The sequence below is a fragment of the Theropithecus gelada genome, chromosome 6 (genome assembly GCF_003255815.1).
Source record: "Theropithecus gelada isolate Dixy chromosome 6, Tgel_1.0, whole genome shotgun sequence".
NCBI lineage: Eukaryota > Metazoa > Chordata > Mammalia > Primates > Cercopithecidae > Theropithecus > Theropithecus gelada.
The window spans coordinates 139574515-139593058 of NC_037673.1; the positions used below are offsets into that span (position 1 = coordinate 139574515).

At 37.1% G+C, this 18544-nt stretch overlaps 1 protein-coding gene across 3 annotated transcripts in view; it reads right to left on the bottom strand.

Moving 5' to 3' along the window:
* Positions 1-294: 294 nt before the first annotated feature.
* Positions 295-18544, bottom strand: part of NR3C1 (nuclear receptor subfamily 3 group C member 1) — a 155186-nt gene continuing 136936 nt past the window's right edge. For all 3 annotated transcript variants that reach the window (XM_025387498.1, XM_025387500.1, XM_025387499.1), the window contains 3 exons: positions 18166-18296; positions 4888-5045; positions 295-4393 (listed from right to left, as the gene is read on the bottom strand). In XM_025387498.1, the coding sequence (XP_025243283.1) occupies positions 4241-4393; positions 4888-5045; positions 18166-18296 (442 nt within the window). In that variant the 3' untranslated portion in view covers positions 295-4240. The remainder of the gene's footprint in view (positions 4394-4887; positions 5046-18165; positions 18297-18544) is intronic.

Here is an 18544-nt window from a genome sequence, read left to right on the forward strand (position 1 = left end):
CATACATTTGAGGCAGCCGCAGGAGTTTCTCCTTCCCTTAGTACCCTTTGCAGTAATTGGCACACAACCATTTGAGGCATGGATGGGATAATCTTCAGGTCTTTGGCACCAGGGCTAAGCTTATTTTGAATTTATGCCACATTAGCATGTGAACATTGCCACACCGACATTTAAATGCCCACCATATTATCTTAGGGTTCCTGAAGCGGGGGTAGCTCTACTTTTAGTAGAACAAAAATCAGATTGGACAATCGGAACTGTACAAGTTCTACAAAAGCATGTTGGAGTCACATAATGAAAAAGCAGTTTTTTTTTTTATTATGATGTTTCTCCATATTTGGCATTGCTGTAAATGGCTAACTAACATTTACTGCCAATTCGGTACAAATGTGTGGTTTGGTAATACCAGAACAGCAAATTTAAATGAAAAAATAAAAGTTAAACATTTCCACACAAGGTTTTACAATCTGACATTTCACTGCGTAGGTAAAAAGACATTTTTTTTTTTTTTTAACTACAGATTATTATTCAGCATGAATAAAAAACTACAACTTTTATTTTTAAACAGGAGTCACTGGTTTTAATTTTTACACATTTTAAAATTACTGTGATAAAAAATAATGAAAAAGCTTCTTAATAATGCCATACACAGTATAATATAGATTTGTCCCCATTATATAGCATTTAATATACAAAATAGAATATTGACACACTTGAATCTATATGTAGTTAAGCAAGTTATTTGAGGAGGGTATTTTCATACAGCCTTTCATCAGAAAATAGAATCCTTTCAGACATTTTCTAGAGAGAAGCAAATCCTTTCCCGAAAACCTGGTCACTAATCCTGGGTGGACCAGGTTGCTTGAAAATAGTCTGGGATATTATGAAACTCCACCCAAAGGGCTTAAAGTGTCCTCCTTACACTTTTATTTCCCTTCTGACACTAAAACCAGGCACATAAAAAAACACATTCACCTACAGCTACAGTCAGGGAGTGACCAGCCAAGATCGAAATCTCACTGAAGGCTGCCATGGTTCTGGAAGTTTGACAGATCAATGTGTTGTATAACAATATTTTTCATTCCATGGTGGTGTAGTTTTTAGGGTTTTTAAAAGGGAACTGAAATTATGAGATTAGGTGAAACTGGAATTGCTCCCTAGCCTCTGAATTCTCAAGGGAGCATGGCTTTCCTTCGTGGGCATGCCCAGAGCTCATCCCATGCTAATTATCCAGCACTTCATAGACACAAATCATGCTAGTTTTCCTTATGGGATGGCCAGGGTTTCCTCCCACAGTTTTAGGCATTTGGGTATATAAACCCCAAAAGTGTTCCAAGTGCCTCAGTTCTGCCTGTATAGTATCCCACAGAATGCCTACAAACACTGAGGAGGTCACTTTTTTACACCAGTAATTAAAAATACTTTTCAGGATTTGTTGTGAGTAACCAACCCTCACTGAAGTTACTACAAACTTCAATAGTTTGGGTTGGGATAACCAGATAACACATACATAGGAAATAAAGCTGCTTTCAAACAGCACCACCCTGTAGCACTTAAGTCCCTAGTTAAACATAATGATGACGACTTTCTTTTCCCCCATGTATTCTAAAAGGGCACAGCTTCTTTTCCCATTTAATGAAAAGCCTCCTATAGTTGTTGATGAATATCAGTTGACTTATTATTGACAGCAAAGTACACATAATCTTTTTTTCATTGAGTTCTATTTTTTGAGCGCCAAGATTGTTGGGACGAAAATCAGATTAATGTGTGAGATGTGCTTTCTGGTTTTAACCACATAACGTTCTATAAATGAATGAGAATCTACATTGTAGAAGCTCTTTTTGAAACTTAACACTGTCATTGATAAAAATATTCAAGCAGTTTTCTTAGGCACCAAAAATTTATCCAGCTGGGTTACAAACCATCTTAAAATATTACATTCCCTTTTAGAGAGCATTCAAAAAGCAAATGATTGTTTTTTATTAAATAATTTCTCCAAAATACTGAAAATAACAAATAACATTCAAAAAGCATTCAAAGAAAACAAAAACATGTCCTCATTTTATTTGGAAATAAACTCTTGTTGTAGGATAGAAAGGAATTAGTGTATTATTGGCAACCTATGAGATTCTGCACTATTTACATATTGCTGGTACCTCTATGCAAACTATTGCCAAACTTCTGTTGTCATTCAACTGCTGGGGGAGGCCTGTATGTGAAAGTAACCCGCTATTAGATGGTGCCTTTAAGTATGTAAGCACCACTTTCCTGTCTCCTGTTTACATACTTTAGTGCAAGGGGAGATTGAGTAAACTAAACCTGCACTGACAGACTCACTGTTGGAATGAGAAGGGTGGTCAGAATGGGAGGCAGAGGGTAACTTCCTCTGTAATCTCATTGGGTCAGAGCCTCAGCAACCTTCACTGCACACAGGACCAGTCTCCATCTCCCTCTTCCCCTAGAGCAAATTGTTTGGTTTCTGAGACCATCGCTGCCTGTATGAATGCATGTACAAACTATAAATCATATAGGTTATCCATCAGCATTTCTTTGACCCCTACAAAAAATATATAACATGTCATGATAAAACAATCTCATCTAAAAATCATTCTTATTTTACACTATACAAGCTATTTTACAATCATTTTAATAAATTGCATGTAAAGCTGCAGTAGCCCTTCCCTTCCCAGATTAGTGAATACCAATATGATATATATCTGAAACTATAACTAAATATAAAAATATATTAGAAGTTCCATATTTTTAATATTAGATTTTCAGTTTTCTATTACACAAATAATTTGGCCACCTTGAATAGAAATCAAATTTCTTGTGGCTTAGTAAATATGTTAAGTTTTGAGTTTACAGAAAGTTGGTAAGGTGCACACAGAAAGGGCTACTACAGCTTCTATTTTGTTTAAAATAATTTTCAACAGTGAAGAAATTCACAGGACTTGTGTTAAACTCTATGGCACACATTAGGGATGTGTAGTTTTACAAACATGGATGTCTGACATACAGTTCTAAATCACAAAAATCAGTAGCTGAGCTTTCCTGTACCATCAGGAAAGATTAACCAATTGGTGACAGATGGGAATGTGAAAATGGGTGTCTAGCCATTTTTGCCATATTAGAGATTTAGTTTTTGGGTAAAGTTTAGTGAGAGGAATTACTTGCTCTGATTAAAATTCTCTCAGCTGTGTTACAGCTGGTTATCTGGAATCACAACTTTTAAGAAGTTATACAAACTACTTCAAAAGGTCCTGAAAGACAAATAGTTTACCAGCTTTCTTGCCATATAGCCTTTGCAAAAATAGGGCATTAGGTACAGACAGGGCCTCTTGGTAGTGATTTTTAAATCAGTCTTTTGCAACCATCATCCACAGTTTACCCAGCAGGTCCCTGGACTAGGTGCTCTATACCAGTTAGGACGGTGAATTTGCACAACCTATATAATTCTCCACTGAAGCAGATATATACAAAATGTGAGCTTTTTTTTGACAAGAATACTGGAGATTTGAGTCAATTTTGTGGTCTTCTGATAGCTAAGTGCCATCAGATTAGAAGCACCAACCCATTTTCACACAGAAGATTAATGTTTAGAGTTTATTTGGGAAAGCTACGAACTAGCTGCCCATCTTAAACAGCTGTACAATAACTTGAATAAAAAATTATGTAAGAAAAAATGAGCAAGCGTAGTTCACTAAATATAAAGGAAATTGTTAAAACCAGACAGTAATAGCTATAAAAGGCACAACTTCCCTTTTCTGATATACACTTGTAAACTTTTTTTCAGGTTTCCATGCATAAATCAAAAATGCTATCTTAACTATACAGGGGGGGATACACCAACAGAAAGTCTAGAAAATTTCATCCAGCCAACTGTGAAAAAGTATGAGCAGAAAGTTCATCACACAGACTTTGGGCACTGGTGGTTTAGGTGCCATCCTTCTTTGACTATGGAGATTACGTCCACATATTAAGGTTTCTAATTTCTGGGATATACTAACTAATGAAATTTCACTGTCTACTCTCCCATCACTGCAAAGTGATGACTCAGTTGCTTCTGTTGCCAAGTCTTGGCCCTCTATAAACCACATGTAGTGCGTATTTAAAACAAAACAACAGACGAAAACAATAAAAAATAAAACAACAAAACCTCTACAGGACAAACTGATAGTTTATACAATAAAAGCTATTAATTCGACTTTCTTTAAGGCAACCATTCTTATTAAGGCAGTCACTTTTGATGAAACAGAAGTTTTTTGATATTTCCATTTGAATATTTTGGTATCTGATTGGTGATGATTTCAGCTAACATCTCTGGGAATTCAATACTCATGGTCTTATCCAAAAATGTTTGGAAGCAATAGTTAAGAAGATTTTCAACCACCTGCAAGAGAAAATATAGTAATGATTAGGCTTCAAAATTGGTCAGTGGGAACAGCTCATGTTTGTTGTCCTCTATTTTGAAAAAATTATCTGGCCTAGAATATACCAATCTCACTGAAATTCCCCAGGTGAAAAATAAGCACTTCCGTACAAGTTTCTTTGATTGTATGTAGAATTACATGGAATTATTTCATGAACCGCTGTGGTACCTATATAAGGGGTACATTATTCTAATTTAATGGATTAATCATACTTTTTAAAAAGTTATTCAATTCTATAATAACATCGTGATTTTATAAGATGAAAGGATATTTCATAATTGGTCTTAGGAAAAATGTCTACAAAACTGAAGTTCATAAGTTGAACTGAAGCTATCACCAACATCCACAAACTGGGGATGGGGTGGGGGTGCTGTTGGTATATAATTATATGCACTAATCAAAATATACTTTGTCCCAGAAAAGTCTTATATTTGGTTTTATGTTCGACACTTACTTCATGCATAGAATCCAAGAGTTTTGTCAGTTGATAAAACCGCTGCCAGTTCTGGCTGGAGTTTCCTTCCCTCTTGACAATGGCTTTTCCTAGCTCTTTGATGTAGGTCATTCTAATTTCATCAAATAGCTCTTGGCTCTTCAGACCGTCCTTAGGAACTAAAAGGTTAAGATGAAGTCAATTAAAGGATTTTCTTTTTCTTTTCTTTTAGATAGGGTCTCACTGTGTCACCCAGGCTGGAGTGCAGTGGCATAATCATAGCTCACTGGAGCCTTGACCTCATTTGCTCAAGTGATCCTCCCACCTCAGCCTCCTGAGTAGCTAGGACTGTAGGCACAAGCCACCGGGTCTGGCTAAATATTTTTGTAGAGACAGGATCTCCCTATGTTGCCCAGGCTGGTCTTAAACTCCTGGGCTCAAGCAGCCCTCCTGCCTAAGCCTCCCAAAGTGCTAGGATTATAGGTGTGAGCCACCGTTTCCACCCAAATTTCTTGCTGTAACTTTTCATACATGCAAGACGGGCACTTAACACTGTCTGTGTACTCTTAATGCACCCTAAAATATAAGCATTTTCTCAGGATTATTAAACTACAGCCAAGAGAAAATGCAGGATAACAAAGAATTAGAGGACTTAACCTTGAGTAAATCACTTGATTTCTCATCTATAAAATGGAACTGATGCTGATACCTTCCTCCCTAGCTCACAAAGCTATTTGGAAGACCAGATGAAATAATACAGTGATTTTTAGTTAACTTTGTCTGCCATTCTGCACTTTAGTTTAATTCTGGTATTGAGATAAATAGAAGGCTTCAACTACAGTGTTTATTCCAGCAATTACATCTTAGAATATCTGTGATATCACTTAAAATCGCCATGCAATACATTTTTTTTTTTAATGTAGCTAATAGGTATGTCTTAATAGGGAGCAGATATCTGTCCTTCCTTAGGTACATGGATTCTGGTTAGTGAAACTGGTAATAAAAATTTTGGGGCCGGGCGAAGTGGCTCAAGCCTGTAATCCCAGCACTTTGGGAGGCCGAGACGGGTGGATCACGAGGTCAGGAGATCGAGACCATCCTGGCTAACACGGTGAAACCCCATTTCTACTAAAAAAAAAAAAAAACTAGCGGGCGAGGTGGCGGGTGCCTGTAGTCCCAGCTACTCGGGAGGCTGAGGCAGGAGAATGGCGTAAACCCGGGAGGCGGAGCTTGCAGTGAACTGAGATCCGGCCACTGCACTCCAGCCTGGGCGACACAGCAAGACTCTGTCTCAAAAAAAAAAAAAAAAAAATTTGGGGGGGGGTACATTACATTACTCTTCAAAAAATGGTACTAATAAGGACAAGGAACAGAGGGTTAATCATGGTTTCACTGAATCCTGTGGAGATTAGGACTTTTGTAGAGTGCTACATTTTTCACAGTGTGCTCTTGGGAACACTGATTCTGTGTTAACTATGGTTAGAGGGAGAAAAAGGATTTGGTGGTCAAAGTTTGAGAAAAGCTTAATGTTTAATACATATTAGGCAGACTTCTGAATTTCAGTACTTCTTGGAGATACTCCCATGCACTCTCCAGAGAGAGGGAATGCATTATTTCCCAAACGGAAACTTCACTGCTGCTGACATTTTTAGAAGATGCTGGTATAAAGGAAAAGCTATGGATTTAGGAGCTTTGAGAAGTCTTAATTTGTTTTTTTTTTTGTTTTTTGCCCAAGACAGAGTCTCGCTGTGTGGCCTAGGCTGGAGTGCAGTGGTGTGATCTCGGCTCACTGTAACTTCCACCTCCCACCTCCCAGGTTCAAGCAATTCCACCTGTCTCGGCCTCCCAAAGTGCTGGGATTTCAGGTGTTAAGACCTCTTGGCTGGGCGTGGTGACTTATTTCTTACTTGCCATGTGGACTTCAATATAACCTCCTTGAGCATCTTTCCTGCTCTTTTTCACTGGATGATTAGAATTAGACTAATGACTATGTATGAAAATGTTTGATTCCGTAAAGCATTACTTGACACTTCTAAGATACCAGTATTAACATGAAATGAAGACCGCTTAATCAGGAGTGATAATCAGGAGTGATAAGGGCATTCTATGTTAACAATGGGTTAATTTTACACATTACTATACTATAGAAAATCTAATTATTGCAAAATTGTAAAACAGTGATTGCTTATAGTTTTTTCCCCTGCTGGTTAGTCCTAATTCTAAAAATAACTATGGTGAAGCCCAATTCAATATGCATATAAAATAACTTCATCCATCTCAAATTTTTTGTTTAATGTTTTAGTATTGAAATCACTAACATGACATCCTCTTTTGGCTGCAGGAAGTAAGTACAGCCTGGAATTCCCCTCCTACTGGAAAACTAGAAAACAAGCAATACATGATTATGATCTCTAGGAAAAGAGAAACAAAGATGGTAAGCCATACCTAGCCTAGGAGCAAGAAATCTTAATTCTAAGCCTTTTTGCTTGAAAGTAATCATCGGCCGGGCGCGGTGGCTCAAGCCTGTAATCCCAGCACTTTGGGAGGCCGAGACGGGTGGATCACGAGGTCAGGAGATCGAGACCATCCTGGCTGACACGGTGAAACCCCGTCTCTACTAAAAAATACAAAAAACTAGCCGGGCGAGGTGGTGGGCACCTGTAGTCCCAGCTACTCGGGAGGCTGAGGCAGGAGAATGGCATGAACCCGGGAGGCGGAGCTTGCAGTGAGCTGAGATCCGGCCACTGCACTCCAGCCTGGGCGGCAGAGCGAGACTCCGTCTCAAAAAAAGAAAGTAATCATCATACAAAGTAATCATCATACTGCAGAGCAGGGAAAGGGAACCCAGAGTCTAGCAATCTTGCTGGATTGAGGAGAAAGAGATTGAAGTTTGGGGAGGCTAAAGCAGCTTTAATTTATGGGTTAGACTACTGGAAACTAAGGAGGTACACAAAGTAAAAATTCGTGCATACTTAGGGTGAAATCCCTTGAGGCCATAGAGGAAAGAAAGATCTAATTAAATATGCAGGGAATTCAGTAGAGACCTAGGGGCCACATCTCAGAAGCAAGGCTAAATTAGTCCCAGCAAAAAGGCGACAATGGATCAGTGATTCTCAACAGGGAGGGGGAGAGTTTGCCTCGGGAGGGGGAGAGTTTGCCTCCAAGGGGATATTTGGCAGACAGTCTACAATTATAAAAACCTTTGTCTCAGAATCAATAATTTGACATTTCTGAAACAGTCTACCCAAGAACTGCATTCTTTTCAAGTATACACAGAACATTAATCTAGAACATAAAACAAGACTGAATACACTTAGGATTACATCATACAATGAATGCTCTCTGACAAAAATGAGATTTAAACAGAAGTCAGTAACAAACATATCTGTAGAAAAACCCAAATGTTTGGAATTTGACATTTAGTAAGCTATGGATTAAATAAGGCATCATAAGAAAAACTTTAAAATCTCTAGTACTGAAAACACAGCATAGCAAAATGTGTGGGATGCAATCAAGACAGTGCTTAGAAAATTTACAGCATTAAGAGCTTTTATTAGAAAAGAAAGGTCTCAATTATATATGCTTCTACCCTAAACTGGTAAACTAAACACAAGAAAAATGGAAAGGATAAAGAGTAGAAACGCATAACTAAGAACATGCATAAACAACAACAAAATCAAGACCAAGCTGGTGCTATGAAAACATCGGTAAAACTGAACACTTTTAGCCAGACTGATTTAAAAAAAAAAAAAAGCAAGAATATATTAAATACCAATGTCCGGAAAGAAAGGGAATAACACTAGCGATACTGGAACCATTAGAAGAATATTATGAATAACTTTTATACCAATAAATTCAACATTTGAAGGAAACAGTTAAATTCCTTCAAAGATGTAAACCAACAAAGCCCACTCAAGAATAAACAAATATCAGTAAACATTTGATGAATTTGTACTTGAAAACCTTTCTACAAAAAAGGCTCCAAGCAAACCAAGATGGCTTCGCTGCTGAGTTTTACCAGACATTTAAGGAAGAAATAATACCATATTATCATAACACCAAAGCTATAGAATATATCCCTCATGGATTTAGATGCAAAAATACCAAAATTTTAGTACACTGAATTCAGCTATATGTAAAAAGGATATTATATCATAACCAAATAGGATTTATCCCAGGAATGAAAGGCTAGTCAATTACTCAAAAATTAAACAGTATATTATACCGTATTAATAGACTAAAAATGAAAGATATCTTGAGGCACAAAAGCATATGATAAAAGTTTTTCTGCTATTATGAATAATGCTGCTATGAACATGGGCAGTCATTAAATGCATGGCAAGTCACAAGGGTCAACTACATACTCTCTAGGATAGCGATAATAAAAAGACCATACCAAGCTCTAGCAAGGATGTAGACAAAGTAGTAGGAATCTAGCACAACTAGACAGAAAATCAGCAAAGATACAGAAAACCTGAACTACTCTATCAATCCACTTGACCTAACTGATGTTCATAAAACCCTACTTAACAAGAGCACAGTGTAAGTTTTTTTTTTTTTAAGCACTCATGGAACGCTCAGGATAGACCATATGCAACTGCCTAAAAAAGTCTCAGAAAACTTATTAGAGTCATTCAATGTATCTCCTACCTCAATGGAATTAAATTAGAAATGAATAGGAAGAGAGATAGAAAATCCCCAAATATGTAAAAATTAAAGCAATACACATGGGTCAATGAAAAAAAAATCATGAAGGACATTAGAAAATGAATGAAAATACATAAAAAATTTTTAGCTTTAAACATCTATATAAGAAAATAAGGTCTCCAACTAATAATGGAAGTTTCTACCTTAAACTAGAAAAAGAGGAACAAATTAAATGAAAAGCAAGCAGAAAAAAAGAAATAATCAATGACATAGAAAACAAAAAACAATGGAGAAAATCAATGAAACTAAAAATTAGTTCTTTGTAAAGACTAACAAAATAAATTTCTAAGTAGACTGACCAAGAAAAAAAGATGATCAGGCACAAATTATCAAAATGTATCATGGAGGGGACACCACTATGGATCCCACAAAACTATGGATCCCACAAAACTATGGATCCCACAAAATTTAAAGAATTAGATTACAAACAACTTTATGCCCAAGTTAGACAACTCAGACAAAATGGCTCATTTCATAGAAACACACAAATTACAAAACAAAGTCAAGGAAAAATAGAAATTCTGAATAGATCTATATAACAAGTAAGCAAATCTAATTAATAATTAAAGATTTTTCCTGAAAGAAAACACCAGACCCAGATGGCTTCACTGGTGACATGTATCAAATATTTAAAGAATAAATAAGATCAATACTCTATAAACTCTTTAAGAAAACAGAGAATACTTCCCAACTCATTTTAAGAGGCTAGTACTACCCTGGTAACAAAGCCAGAAAAATATATCACAAGAAAAGAAAGCTGTAGATCAACATCCTTCATAAAGAGAGATATAAAAATGATCAACAAAATATTAGCAAACCAAATTCAAAATATATATGGAAAAGATTATATACCATGATCTAGTCAGAAAAATAGATCTTAAACCATTTCAAGCCATTTTCCTGATTTTGCAAATAAATTTGTATTAGAACACAAGCATTCACATATTGTATATAGCTGCTTTCCTGTTACAACTGTAGAACTGAGGAATTGCAACAGGGACTATATGGCCTGCAAAGACAAATATGTACTGTGAGTCTCTTTACAGAAGAATATTTGTGGAACTATACTCTGCTTAGTAGTATAGTTATTTTTTTTTGGAAAGAGGATTTGATGGTCTCCGCACTCCTCCAAAGCTGGAATTCCTATTCTCTCTCAACAATGGAATTTTTTTTTTTTGAGATGGAACCTCACTCTGTTGCCCAGGCTGGCACAATCTCGGCTCACTGCAACCTCTGCCTCCCAGGTTCAAGCGATTCTCCTGCCTCAGCCTCCTGAGTAGCTGGGACTACAGGCTTGTGCCACCACACCTGGCTATTTTTTTTGTATTTTTAGTAGAGACAGGGTTTCACCATGTTGGTCAGGCTGGTCTCGAACTCCTGACCTGATGATCTGCCCACCTCGGCATCCCAAAGTGCTGGGATTACAGGTGTGAGCCATAGCGCCCTGCTGGAAACTGGAAATTTATGATGTTATTTTCAAATGGATCTATAGATTCAAGGCTATCCTAATAAAAATTCCATCAGACTATGTTTTTGAGACAGAGTCTCACTCTGTTGCCCAGGCTAGAGTGCACTGGCATGATCATGGCTCACTGCAGCCTTGACCTCCCACCTCAGCCTCCTGGGTAGCTGGGACTACAGGCACGAGCTACCATGCCTGGCTAATTTTTTGTATTTTCTGTAGTGACAGGGTTTCGCCATTTTGCCCAGACTGGTCTCAAACTCTTGGGCTTAAGCGATCTGCCTGTCTTGGCCTCTCAAAGTGGTGGGATTACAGGCATGAACCACCACACCCAGCAACCACTACACCCAGCCCCAAAATACTTTTTTTTTTGGTAGAAATTGTCAAGCTAATTAAAAAATATGTGGAAGACCAGGTGCGGTGGCTCATGCCTGTAATTCCAGCACTTTGGGAGGCCGAGGTGGGTGGATCACCTGAGGTCAGGGTTTGAGACTAGCCTGGCCAACATGGCGAAACCCCATCTCTACTAAAAATACGAAAATTAACCAGGCATGGTGGTGGGTGCCTGCAATCCCAGCTACTGGGGAGGCTGCAATGAGCCAAGATCACGCCACTGCACTCCAGCCTGGGCAACAGGAGCCTGGGCCAGGAGCCTGGGCCATCTCAAAAAAACAAAACAAAACAAAAAGGTGGAAATGCAAGGAAGCTAGAATATCCTAGAATATCCCCAAAAAAAGTGGAAATGCAAGGAAACTAGAATATCCAAAACAACAGTTTGGAAAAGAACAACAGATTGGGAGAATTCATATTACCCGATTTTAAGATTTACTGTAATGCAATAGTAATCGAGACAGGATGTTATCAATATGAATATAGGCATACAGATCATTGGGTAAGACAAGAGTCTAAAAGTAGACCCACACATATACAAACAACTGATTTTCTATAAAATTGCCAAGTAACTCAATAGGGAAAAGAGTCAAGTTCTGGAGCAACCAGATACGGATTTTGGGGAAAAAATGAACCTTGTCCCTTACCTTGCATCATATACTTAAGCATGTGAGCTGAAACTACAGAATTTCTACAAGAAAACAAATAGTAGAAAATCTTTTTAACCCTGGATTAAGCAAAACTTTCTTAATACACAAAGACATGAAGCTTTCTTCAGAATTACATACTTTTGCTCATCTCTACATTTTCTGTTAAGAAAATTGTAAATGTAATCCACTTACTGAAAGAAAACATATGCAAAACATATATTTAACAAAGGGCTATATTGAGAATATTTGAATAATTCTTAAAACCCAATAAGAAGATAAATAATTCAGTTAAAAAATGGGCAAAAGATTATACCAAGTAAGAAATATAGGTGGCCAATAAGCCCGTGAAAAGATGCTTAGTATCTTTAATCATCGGTATACCTATGATGAAAGACGCTGACAGTACCAAGTACTGAGGAGGATATAGAGCATATCTTAAGTCTCATACATTTCTGGTAAATGTTAACAATTGTGGAAAAATTTGGCAGTTTTAAAAATAAATTTAAAGACACACTCAACATATGTCCCAATGATCTCACACTTCAGTACTGACCCAATAGAGATGAAATGTACATCCATATCCTTATTTTTTTGTCTGCTTGATTAATTTGTGAGAAAGGTATAGTAAAATCTCACTATTTTTACAAGATTTATCTAAGTATTCTTGTTCTATGAATTTTTGTATTATGTAATTTGAAACTATATATTTAGAATTATTTTTCCTGGTGAACAAATGCTTTAATAAGTATTTTGCCTTAACATCTATTTTGTTTGGTAATAACGTAGCTCCTTCAGTTTTCTTTTGGTCAGTATAGGGGCCAGCAAACTTTGTCCTATGGGCCAAAACCTACTTGCAGCCTGTATTTGTAAATAAAGTTTTATTGGAACACAGCCACACCTGTTCTATTTGAGTATTGTCAATGACTATGTTCCTGCCACAAGGGCAGAGTTTAGTAGCTGTGACAGAGACTGTGCAAAGCTAACATTGACCATCTGGCCCTTTACAGAAAAAGTCTGCCATGTTATACTATGCAAAGTTGATCCTTTTATTTCAGCCTTTCAGTATCTTTATTCAGATATAGCCCTTTTAAATAGCATAAATTTGGATTATTTCTAAAATCCTGTCAGATTAGCTTGGAGCATTCAGTCCATCTCTACATTTATTTTATTTTTGAGACAGTGTTCCTCTCTCACCCAGGCTGGAGAGCAGTGGCACGATCTTGGCTTACTGCAACCTCCGCCTCCCAGGTTCAAATGATTCTTTTGCCTCAGCCTCCCGAGTAGCTGGGATAACAGGCATGCACCAGCATACCTGGCTAACTTTTTATATTTTTAGTAGAGTCGGGGTTTCGCCATGTTGGTCAGGCTGGTCTCGAACTCCTCACCTCAAGTGACCTGCCCACCTCAGCCTCCCAAAGTGCTGGGATTACAGGTGTGAGCTACTGCACCTGGCCCCATCTCTACATTTAATGAAAGTACTGCTGTGTTTGAATTTAGCTGTACTACTGTACCTTATCTGTTACTTCCTGTTTTCATGCCCTTGTTATGCATTTTTCTCCCTCCTCTCACATCTTTCATTCTTTTGAATTGTTTTTCTTAGGTATTCTCTTCCCCTGATGGTTTGGTACTTTGCATACCCTGCATACCTTATTTCTAGTTGTCATCCTTGAAACTTAAACATACTCTAGTTCTAAGTTTTTTAACCCTCAAGCAAATTGTTACTGTTATTTTATATACACAGTAAATGTCAGTTTAAATGTATCTACATTATTTACCACTTTCCTTATTCTTCAGTCCTTCTTAAAGATGGGATTACTTTTATTTATCTTTTTCTGAGATGGAGTCTCGCTCTGTCACCAGGCTGGAGTGCAGTGGCGTGATCTTGGCTCTCTGCCACCTCCATGTCCCAGGTTCAAGCGATTCTCCTGCCTCAGCCTACTGAGTAGCTGGGACTACAGGCATACACTACCATCCCCAGCTAATTTTTGTATTTTTAGTTGAGATGGGGTTTTACCACGTCAGCCAGGATGGTCTTGATCTCTTGACCCTGTGATCCGCCTGCCTCAGCCTCCCAAAGTGTTGGGATTACAGGTGAGAGCCACCACTCCTGGCCAGGATTATTTTTCTTTAGCCTAAGTATACCCTCTAATAATTTTTTAGTGACCATCTGGTGGCAAACTTTATTTTCACCTCCTAGTTAAAAAATAGGTGATTGGTGTACTTAGAACATTCAAATTTACAGTAATTACTGATATAGCTGGATTAATGTCTACCATGTTTATAACTGTTTTCGATTCAGCATATTGCATTTGAGTTTGGGGGAGTTTCCTTTGACCTATCTTCAAGCTCAATGACTCTTTGCTTGGCTGTGCTCAGTCTACTGATGAGCCCATCAACATCATTCTGCATTTCCTTACAGCATTCCTTACAATTTATTTTTAGAGTTTCCATCTCTCTGCATACATCACTTCTCGCATGTTGTCTACTTTTTCCACTGGAGCCTTTAACCTACTAATCATAGGTATTGTAAATTCCCTATCTGATAACTGAAATATTGTGTCATATCTGAGGACCGCTTCTGACGCTTGTTTTGTCTCTTCAGACTGTGGGTTTTTTCTTGCATTTTAGCATGCCTTACGGTTTTTTGTTGAAAGCTGGACACGATATATCAAAACTGAAGTAATTTGACTTTTAGTGTGAGGTTTCATGCTAATCTGGCTAGGAGGTAGGCTGTATTTAATGTTTGCTGTAGTTGTAGGTACTAGAGGCTTCAGTTTCCTCTAGTTTCCTTGTTTTTATTTACTTTTTCTTCGGTTGTCTTTGGGTTTCCTAAGAACTCCTTAAACAGCTTGTGTCTTGCAGCTCTCTCAGTTGTAATCCACTGTTACTTTATCCTGGAGCCCTGTTTATATGGTGGTAAGTGTTGGGGAGGGGGAGGTGAAGTATTTTATAATCTATATGATTAAATCTCAGTTGTTTTTAGTGGGTCTGAAACCCTGGGCTGTGATTTTCAGAAATGAGACAAGAAGGCTAAGACAGGGCCAGAATCCTCAATTTGCCTTCCCCCCAGGTCACATTAGGGTCTGTTGAATTAGTTTTCCTTACAGTGCAGGCCTTTGTTGTGAACACTCTCCTACATATTTCCAATTTTTACCTTCCCCCTACTTCTATCAGAAAAAGGAGGGAATTCTTCACCCTAAGAATCTTGTGGAGTTTCTGGAAGTTAGAAATTCTGTGGGGTAAACCCAAGAAATTGCAGGAAACCCCCACTAAGACTGGGTCCCTGGGAGTTTTTAACTCTGAAACTAGTCCTTGCTCAGCCTCCAGCAATTCATCAAAATTGCCTAGTCTTCCTGCCTTCAGTGGCATCTTTCCCCAGTAAGCTGATCTTGGCTGTTTCTCTGTATTTGTCTGTTCTAAATTTTGAGGTGGTGGTTTGTCCTATGACCTCCATTCTCTGAGGGATCTAAGAAAAGTCATTGTTTTTCCAGTTTCTATAGTTTTGTTGCCATTTTCCAGTTGTGATTTTCAGTACCTACAGATCTCCCTTGTGGTTTATATACACAAACATATACACAATCATTAAAAACAATTGTATTCTGGCTGATTTTTTCAGATATATATTTCAAGTGTTTCTTCAAATGTGTCCAATCTGTTTTTAGACCAATCCACTTGCCTTTTAAACTGCATTTATATTTCCATCTCTTGTTTTTAAACTTACTAAATATACAGAACCAGCCCAAATGCCCATCAATCACCGAGTGGATAAAGAAAATGTGGTATATATATATATATATACCATGGACTACTACTCAGCCACAAAAAGGAAAAAAATAATGGCATTTGCAGCAACCTGGATGGAACTGGAAACCATTATTATAAGTGAAGTAACTTAGAAATGGAAAACCAAATATTGCATATTCTCACTTATAAGTGGGAGCTAAACTATGAAGATGCAAAGGCATAAGAATGATATAATGGACTTTGGGGACTGGGGTTGGGGAGGGGAGTGAGGGATGAAAGACTACACATTGGGTACAGTGTATACTGCTCGGGTGATGGGTGCACCAAAATTCCAGAAATCACCACTAAAGAACTTATTCATGTAACCTAACACTACCTGTTCCCCAAAAATCCTATTGAAATAATTTTAAAAAAGATTATAAACTTAAAAAAACTCCAACTTACTAAACTAATTTTTAACCAGGTTGTACAAATGCCCTCAAAGAGCAAGTTGGCTTGAGTTCCACTTACCTCTGTGGGTTCCTGCCTTCACTTAGTTCTTAATTGTTTTAGTCTAGCATTTTTGGTGGGAGGTTATAGTACCTATTCCAGTAGTCTATCATAGTAGAAGTCTATATCTTAAGGTATATATTTCCATCCTTATATTTCTATTATTTTTTAAAAAGAAGAACTTGTGATATGTACTAGGCCAATTTACTTTTTCTTATTATTTACAATGAAAAAAAATCATACAGCTCAGTTAGTCTGGGATGTATGCAACTGAAACCACTTTTTTTTTTTTTTTAAACAAATAAGGTTGTTAGTATCTAGGCACTGAATTATACCTTCATGGTATCAATCAAAGTTATGATCAGAATTTTATGTAACTGCTTAATCACTTCTTTAACAAGTGTACTGCTACAGGTAACATTAAACATGTCTCTAGCAATGATCTTTACCAGGTTCTCTTGCCTTGACTGAAATATTATTAATACTTCTTATATCCATTAACATAAAATAACTTTTTGTTGAGCAAAAATAGTGTGAAAGCATTAAGACAAATGTGTGCTTTGGAAATCTTTAAATAGATACGAAATGGTTAAAGTCATAGTCTTGTGCAACATCCATAGCTTACAGTTATTTGGCAACTATGAAACCACAGTTACTAATGGAATTAAGACTTAAAAACTGCAAATGTATGTATTTGTATGTGAAAGATGTATTCAGCTATTAACTCAGTATTTAATAAACATTGATATGTAACTTTTACTGGAAATGGCCTAAGGTTTATAATACCAACTAGTTCATAGAGCTTTTTTTAAAAAAGACATTTTTAGAGCAGTTTTAAGTTCACAGCAAAATTGGGAGGAAGGTACAGACATTTTTCATATACCTCCCGTCCCACACATTACCACCCAAAGTCCATAGTTGAGGGTTCACTCTTAGTGGTGGACATTCTTCGGGTTTGGACAAATGTATAATGACATGTTTCCACCATTATAGTAGCATACGAAGTATTTTCACTGCCCTAAAAATTCTCTGTGCTCTGCACATTTATCCCTCCCTCCCTTCTAAACCCTGGCAACCACTGATTTTTTTTTTTTTTTTTTGCTGTCTTCACGTTTTGCCTTTTATGGAATGTTATATAGTTGGAATCACACAGTATGTAGCCCTTTCAGATTAGCTTTTTTTCACTTAGTAGTATGCATTTAACATTCCTCCATGTGTTTTCATGGCTTGATAGCTCATTTCTTTTTAGTTCTCAATAGTATTCCATCATCTGGATGTATCGTAGTTTATTTATCACTTTGACATCTTTGTCTTTGCTAGCTAAAAAGTAATCTCACAGAAGTTTGTTTTATAAACTCTTGTTGCCATTTTCTAGATAGTGAATCTCTGACAATCCAGTTCCAATGCTATGTTAACCAATTCCCAATAGTAATTAAGCACACCTTTTCTAGGATGCATCTTTTTCTCCCATAATTTCTTGTATATGCTAATACTCATTAGGTAACTAAAATCTTTAACCAAGTAACAGTATAGTACACAAAATCACTGTAGTCAGCTTTCTTTTTCCATGTCTTCCCATGAGGAAGGAAGGAGAAAAACGTCCACACAGATTCCTATCAACAGAGATCCCTATGCGGCTCATATACCTCTCTGTTTCTGCTATACCTATTTGTCTTATTAATCTTGATATCACTTACTGTGCCTTTCTAGTATTTTACATTCATAAAAATCATCTGACTAGTAGGAAATAATAGTAGACTTGGTATAATTATTAGTACTATGTATACAAATTAACCTTTGTTTCTAGACTTTCATGTTTCATGCTTTTGACATAAAGTGAAAAGGTGTTCTACCAACCTGAAGAGAGAAGCAGTAAGGTTTTCATACAGAGATATTCTTCATAAGATACCTGAAGCCTGTGTAACTCAGAGGAAACATACAGCATGTGTTTACATTGGTCGTACATGCAGGGTAGAGTCATTCTCTGCCTGTGAAAGATAAATAGCAGGGTATTAGTTAGAAATAATGCTACTTCCCCCAAAAAAGTACATTTCTGTTTTGTTTTGCAAAACTATGAACTTATAATGAAAACCAACTATTGCAATAATATTATTGCTAATTCCCTATAAAATCAGAATTTTGGAAAACTTCCCTTAAACTTCTTCCTGCATCTTGGCTGTTTAAAGAGACTAATGAATAATCTAACGTAACAGTGGAGACATTATTTTCTACCATG